The sequence below is a fragment of the Limulus polyphemus genome, unplaced genomic scaffold (genome assembly GCF_000517525.1).
Source record: "Limulus polyphemus unplaced genomic scaffold, Limulus_polyphemus-2.1.2 Scaffold5506, whole genome shotgun sequence".
NCBI lineage: Eukaryota > Metazoa > Arthropoda > Merostomata > Xiphosura > Limulidae > Limulus > Limulus polyphemus.
In genome coordinates, this window is record NW_013671116.1 from 21,776 (window position 1) to 30,214 (window position 8,439).

Consider the following 8,439-nt stretch of genomic DNA (forward strand, 5'->3'; position numbering starts at 1 on the left):
GGTCTTTTTCAACACCGTGAATTTGTCAAAGTTCACGTTATCACATCTTCAAAAAAGTATGATTTGTCATATATATATATATATATATGTGTTTGTTCAGTTTTCAAGAAATCCGATCACGTACAACGTGAGAGAACACTGGTGATTGTATAGTTGGTTACAAGCAAAAAGTCTCATTACTAAACTTGGTGGGATGAAATAGTTCCAGTAATCCTGATGCTTATGGATCTACTATAAACCATTAGAGAGAAGTGAAACTTCTTTTACAAGGAAATTGGATTTTCTCCGTGGGAAGAAGATAGAGAAACAACTTATATAACTATCTTTTTAGTGATGGAAGATGACCTTTTCCCTATCGTACAATGATATTGCAGGGTTCCAAGTTAGAATGGCTGGATCAGCAGAACACTTATTATGTCTTGATAACAAAACTATACATGCCATCCTCGTTGAAACATTGTTTTCTTACATCCTTCTAAGAGATAGTAACATCAGAGTGCAATCATCCAGTTGTTTATAAATTGCCATACCATATCTATACACCTAAGTTTAAGTTTCTATACAAAAATCTTGCACATGCAAATATCGGAAGTCACTCTGTATGTATAAATAGGTATAAAATATATAAATTGTGTAATCATTTACAGTATCTTTAAATGTATTTCTAATTTACCTGTTCTAACTGTACTTTATAGGTAAGAAAAAATATACCTAAGAAAATTTATAATTCTTTTTTTTTTTGAATGAGATCTTATAATGCTTCTTTCACATGGTTAAAGCGAAGGGCCGTGGATCTCATGGTCCATGTATCGCATCCCTTGCAATAAAAGTACGTATTATAAGTTTGTTTCGGACGCTTGCGCGAAACTACAAAAGGGCTATCTGCGCTAGCCGCCCATAGTTTTGAAAAGATAGACGAGAGGGAAGGCAGCTGATAAACAACACCCACCACCAACCCTTGGGCTACTTTAATACTAGGGTTTGACTGTCACTCTTATAACGCATTCACTGCTTCAAATCGCAACAGACACAAATCAAGGTCTCTTGGAATAGGAGTCTGGCAATGTGCGTTATAAGAGTGATGGTCATATCACACTTACCGTTTAGAGGCTCTAGAGTTGGCGGTGGGTGCTATTGATTAGGTGTCTTCCCCCGAGTCTATCAATTCAATATTAGGGACAGGTAGTCATTATGTAGTTTTGCGCGATTATCCGAAGCAAGCAAGTAATATTTTACATGTAAGCAAAATTTGCTCATAAAAAGAACTTTTCAATATTCTTTAGTTCTTTGGCCTTTTTTTTTTTCCATGTTCGCCATAGCAAGTTTCAAGGTATAACCACAAAAATATTTTTTGAAGAAGAATATGTTTAGGAATCCGACAAAGTCACATCAGAATGATTAGTTTGACCAGTTTCTAAGTTTCAAGTTTGTATTGTACCAGAACATCATTGTTATATTATATCACAGCCATAAGTGTCAGGGCTTCAAAACCGAAGTTCGATCTTCGCAGTGGCACAACGCAGGTGGAATTTACGCTAAAAGAAACAACAATCTAAAGCTAAAACAAATACATTTACTGTAAGAATTAGAAAATGGTATTCCATCTTCAATAACCACTAACTGTGTCCGAAACACTATTTAATCCGCTTTAATTTGGAGCTATACTTTCTATTCTTTGTAGCCCGTTGTTGAATTAATGACTCAGCTTTTGTTACCAAGCGTTGAAAAATGCTTTAACGAGCAGGAGTTTTCGATTACTTTCATTCTTTGTTTCACCACATGTGACACAATCTTATGGAAAATCAGCTACAATAGTAGAATGCTGCTCTTCATGTTTCACCACATGTGACACAATCTTATGGAAAATCAGCTACAATAGTAGAATGCTGCTCTTCACTTTTATCGATGATTTTCAGTTTTTAAATTTTTCTTGTACAAGTCAAATATTGTTTGATTTTTTTTTCTCATAGGGTTATCTTCCAATTAAATTCTGAAGCTTGTACTGTAAAATAAATACGTAACAACTACAATTTCCAGTACTTCTTGAAAGCCATGCGTTTATTTACGAGTTAGTTATCATCCACTGTATTATACGCTGCTGTACAAAAGTTAAGCAGTAAATCGTTTGTGCTCAACAAACAGTTTGTTCTTAACTTTTGGAAACCAGCGTTCATATAAAGATTAAATAGCTCTATCAACGCCATACTAGTTAGTACAACTTGATTTTGTAAAGGTTTTGACTGTTTTCAGTAAATTATTATTAAAGAGAATAGTTTTAAGTATCTGATATTCTTGAATGGTTTATATATATGTATGTGTACGTTTTGTTCCCAGGTCCAGAAGAAGCGAAAGAAGGGCAGAAGGTAAGTTATTTTTAGGAAGCATATGTTCAACTTAAATGTAGATATTTTAATTCTTATGCTAATCAAAACTTTTCTGAAACATTTGTCAAAAATATAAACAAATAAATAAAAACGTTAAAGAGTTGTGCTAGTGTTCGACATTTCTATTTATTTTAACCAATTGTTCGAGATTTTGTTAACAATGGAAATAAATATCCAGTGGATATTATTGAGTATCTAATTATCATCTATTATTGCTTACTGTTACACCACAAGGCTTCTGCGATTTAGAATTCAGGATATTAAGTTTTATCTTCGTTACATCACGGCTATATTGAAGATACAACCAAGGATATAGACGATATTTTACTCGAACGAAGTACAAACACATAAATAGCGTATTCTTATTATAATGACACTAGTAGCCCCCCAGTGATAAAACCAAGGATATAGACGATATTTTACTCGAACGAAGTACGAACACATAAATAGCGTATTCTTATTATAATGACACTAGTAGCCCCAGTGATAAAACCAAGGATATAGACGATATTTTACTCGAACGAAGTACGAAACACATAAATAGCGTATTCTTATTATAATGACACTAGTAGCACCCCAGTGATAAAACCAAGGATATAGACGATATTTTACTCGAACGAAGTACAAACACATAAGTAGCGTATTCTTATTATAATGACACTAGTAGCTCCCCAGTGGCACAGCGGCATGTCTGCGGACTTACAACGCTAGAATCCGGGTTTCGATACCTGTGGTGGGCAGAGCGCAGATAGTCCGTTGTGTAGCTTTGTGTTTAATTACAAACAACATCAATGAATTATTTATTTAAGTTTTACTCTGAAAACAACAACAACAAAATAATGATTTTTAACTAGCAGCTTATTCGTCGATTCCAGGTCTAAATACAAACCGAATCTAAAAACAAATAATAAAACGTTCATGTTATGCGCTGAGTGTCCTGTTAATGCTGTCCAAGTTGAGTGCTCCTGTAAGACAGATAGAGTTATTGGTTAATTTTTCAACTACTGATAATCTTTCTTTTCACAATGTTAAAAACAACAAACGTAGTAACGGGTTGTCTATCATGACATTCAAAGGAAAGTATGGTGGAGTAAACAAAGATTGGTTGATAAAGGAGAAAACAGAAATATATTTCGTATTTCCCATTTCACTGAGGTATATGTATTTATCAGGCAATGCCGTGTACACGACATTTCAACTGGCCCTGTAATGTCTTTGCTTTTCATGATATTAAAAAACATTGCTTTTTCAAAACTGATCCAACATAATCAGATATTAAACACCCCCCCCCCGTAAGTTTGAGCACAAAAAGGCACGTTCCAGACCTGACTAACTCTTGATGCTTACATTGCTGGTATTGAAAATAATTAGGACGAAAAATTCACAAACTGCCCGCAATGATTTTATGTAACAAAATAGACTGATGTATAAATAACAAAATTATTTCCACTTGAGAGACTCTTTTTTTTATTATTTATAAGATAACAGTGCGGAAAGAAACAGCGGGTTAATGATCAGCGTCTGAAGCAAATTGTGATTTGGTTGAGCCTTAATATTGAAATTGTGAGAACAAAAAGAGAGAAAAATAATGGTGGTTATTAAATGGTTAAAGCACCTCTTTTACCTGTGAAAAAATGACTTTATCTTGTTCCAAGATTCCATTACTTTGTTATCAATGCCACTAAGCTTCTTGAAAATTTACATTATCACAATTAATTATGGTAATATTTATTATTCTGAACTTGGAAAGCGGAGGAGAGATAATATTAGAAGATTCTCTTCTGCTCTACTACTTGGATGGAAAAGATGGGTTGAATGTGAGTTAATTTTTCAGTATAGAGCATCTTTCACATAGCATGAGCTCTAAATCATCAAGCACTATTACAAAGTAAGTACAGGGAATCTCACCTAACATTCTTCCTATAACAAAACATGGTTCACTCCCGTTGCAAATACAAAAAGCTCTGAAACAACTCCCCCACTCCCAGTAAAAAAAAGAAAAAACAGTGTGTTTAACTTTGCAACCTGTAAAATTAACGATGACTGTAAGAATTCGTGAATGTGAATTTAGAAAACACTTAGCTAATTTCCGGCCCTGTGAAATAAATAAAGAGACGTTCACTTGGCAGCCCTGAAGAGAAGGATTTTTAAGACTTAGCTAATTTCCGGCCCTGTGAAATAAACAAAGAGACGTTCACATGGCAGCCCTGGAGAGAAGGACTTCTATCCTGACATAAAGTAACCTAGGGGATTGTGAAAGAAATGACCAAAGTGATTATGTTTAAGCTCTAGAAAGAAAGGCTTGTGAACTAACGTAAGAACGACTTGTAGTGAAAGATTGGTTGTGTTTATGTATATATTTCACTTTCAGTATTAGAAAGAATGATATGTATATTTACGTTAAGCATTTTTTTCACCCTACTGGAGTATAAGGCCTAGAAGTAACTTTTAGCATACCCTCCTACATAAGTAAGGCCTTAGGAAGAATGCTAGCTGGGATTGAAGGGTGAAGTGCATAGGTGCATTTCTTTGTTTAAAAGTGGATAAGTAAAAACTGGTGAGGAAGCAAGGCGAGAAAATATTAGTTCATAAAATATTCAATATAGGGTGGTACTTGTCCGTTCTGCCTCCCTGGTTAGGCGCCTATGTAGGAATATACCAGGCTCGATTTTAACTGTCGTCCGAGACGACTAACAACTTTCTCGGACGACCAACTTAAACCCCTGTGTTGTCCGACAGACGACTAACACTCTGGAACAGACCCTAACTCAAAACACCATCCCAGTCTACTGTACACTTAACCATGCCACTACATGCGTAATGTTGACTCTGATCCTTGACCACAGCATCCCAGTCTACTGTACACTTAACCATGCCACTACATGCGTAATGTTGACTCTGATCCTTGACCAAAATCATCTATAAATTCCCTAACTACAAACTCGAAAATTTGAACCCCCACAAAAATATCTTTTTCTCCATTTTTTTGTTTAAAAAATATTGTACTCTGTACAAGAGACTTGTACAATCCACCAAAAGTGGCTGAAAACGTTAGGAAAAATTCGCGTTTGTGATTGGTTAATAATGATCTTTTAGACACTAAAGATTCTTTCGTGGGCAAGCTGCGCATAAATATTATATGGAGTTCAACTAAAAACAAATCACACTACTCAACAAACGACTTCACTACTGCCGACACCACCAACGCATATACAACACAAATAAGAATATACTCGGTGGTAACACAGCAAGAAATACAAAACGAACACCAAAAACCAAAGAAAAACACCAGCAACAAAGAAACGAACCCAGCAGAATGAAGGTAACAGAGAATTAGCAACAGCAATTACAAACATAATCACCGAATTCCTTAAAGAATATAGTAAACCAAATAACAATACGGACATTATACCAGTGGTTATCAATTTCATCAAAAAACACCTACAACATTTAATACCACACATAATACACAAAATTATAACTAACATCATACCACAATGAATACTCTCACTGTACTACACATAAATATCCAAGGTGGCCTTGTTTTCAAGCGGCATGAGATCGAACACGTTGCCACAAACACATCGGTAGATATCATATTTATCACCGAAACAATGCTCTACATCTACCATTCCTTCAAAATGGCGGGATACCAACTAGAAAAAATAGACAGACCAAACAAGAAATTCTCAGAACGGGACATACTACTCCTATACAAAAAACAATTATCTATAAACACAATACATTTACCGTCAAAAAATGAAAATATTACAATAGATGTACTTCTAAGCAATAACCAAACAGTCACAATAGCAGGTATATACTGTTGACCATGAAACAAACCAGACAACTACTAAACAACATCATCTCCCACAACAACAAATATATTTTCATAGGCGACTTCAATAGCAAAAACACAATTTTCGGTTGTAGAGCCACAAATGTTAATGGAATACATCTACTATCATTTCTGAAAGATTCAGATACCTACCAATTAAACGATACAACAGCAACACATACCAGTGACATGTATCACTCCAGTGATATACTAGACCTATGTATGTGTTCACCAACATTAATAAGATTCAGATACCTACCTACTAAACGATACAACACTAACACATACCAGTGATATACTAGACCAGTGTATGTGTTCACCAACATTAATAAGATTCAGATACCTACCTACTAAACGATACAACACCAACACATATCACTCCAGTGAAAAACTAGACCTGTGTATTTGTTCACCAACATTAATAAGATTCATATACCTTCCTACTAAACGATACAACACCAACACATATCACTCCAGTGCTATACTAGACCTGTGTTCACCAACATCAATAAACAACTTTCTAGCATTCAACGTAGGAGAAGATTCAGACAGCGACCATTTACCGATATGGAGTGTATTCGATCTCTCACCATACCAAAATCAAACAAAACACACAGAAAAATTTAACTACAAAAAGCAAATTGGAAGAAATATGAGGAGATATTAACAGAGCTTCTCCAACATGAACCAATCACAACAGCCACTAGCAGCCTGGATATAGACAGGTAATAATAAAAACAGCAGACAGATGTATACCAAAAGTATCAATAACAATACCCAAACCAAATGGCAATTGAACACTGACATAATCAACAAAATAAAGGAACGAAGGAGATTAAGAAGAGAATATATGACAACAGGTGACCCACAAACAAAAACGCAAATAAATACGCTCAGAAAGAAAATTAGAAACGACATTAAGCTACTAAAATCACAAAAATGGGACACATTCTGTACACAAATAAACTCAAAAACAGATCCTAAAGATTTCTGACCCAATATAAAAAAAAAGTTACAAAATCAAAGAATACAACTATCACCACCTACCCTACACTTAAACATAATAATAAACTAACATACGTGAATAAACAGAAAGGGCCCGGCATGGCCAGGTGGTTAGGGTACTCGACTCGCAATCTGAGGGTCGCGGGTTCGAATCCCCGTCACACCAAACATGCTCGCCCTTTCAGCCGTGGGGGCGTTATAATGTTACGCTCAATCCCACTATTCGTTGGTAAAAGAGTAGCACAAGAGTTGTCGGTGGGTGGTGATGACTAGCTGCCTTCCCTCTAGTCTTACACTACTAAATTAGGACGGCTAGCGCAGATAGCCCTCGTGTAGCTTTGCGCGAAATTCAAGACAAACAAACAAACAATAAACAGAAAGTACACGCCTTTAAAGAACAACTCCAAAAAACATTCAAAACACGAGACGAGTCAAACATGAACAACCACTTTATGTCATGGCAAATAATTATATCATAACCAATAGTAATATATATATATAAACCACACTTCACTTAGGACACTCAACACAATAACATAACAACAGAAACGGAACATGACTACGCAACAAAACAACTTATGAGACCCATCACAGTAGCAGGCCAAGTTGGTTAGAATTAAAACATTGAACGTGATTGGCGATGATCACTAATCTGTTTAAACGTTTTACAGATTATTGACTGTTTATTTCCTTAAGATACTGTGTAACCTTAACATGGTTCGGCTTATTTTTTCAAATGTAACAAAACTTCCCGGGAAATAAGGCGTACAAAATTGGTTGAATAATGATGCAAAATTGACAACTAAACATTAATTGTACTTCTTGGAAATAAATAAGATATAAAAACATCAAAATTCTTACAATTAGGTCTTTGTACATCAATATTGTCGCAATTGGATCATTTTGGAGGATCTATGTCTTGTATTTTTTTTTTCGGACAGCCAAACAACGTCTGATGCAGGTCAAGTTGTCCGTCGGACAACCTGGAAATTTTCTTAAATTCGAGCCATGACTATACACACACATATAGGAAAGATCAAATAATTATACTAATTATTTTGAATTCTTTTTTGTTTCAGACTAATGTACGAATATAGATGAATAGTAAATAAGTAAGGTAAAGATGCTAACAACGTGTTTGGACGCTGCAAATAAAATATTGTTGCGTCATCGAGATCACGTGACAATTCTCACGCTATCTTGTTTCTAGAA

The 8,439-nt window shown here is 35.1% G+C and overlaps 1 protein-coding gene across 1 annotated transcript in view; it reads left to right on the forward strand.

The window, feature by feature from the left end:
* Positions 1-2,309: 2,309 nt before the first annotated feature.
* Positions 2,310-8,439, forward strand: part of LOC106472667 — a gene marked incomplete at its 3' end in the record, with an annotated part of 36,599 nt that continues 30,469 nt past the window's right edge. The window contains exon 1 of the mRNA XM_022401221.1: positions 2,310-2,363. Coding sequence (XP_022256929.1) covers positions 2,310-2,363 — 54 coding nt within the window. The remainder of the gene's footprint in view (positions 2,364-8,439) is intronic.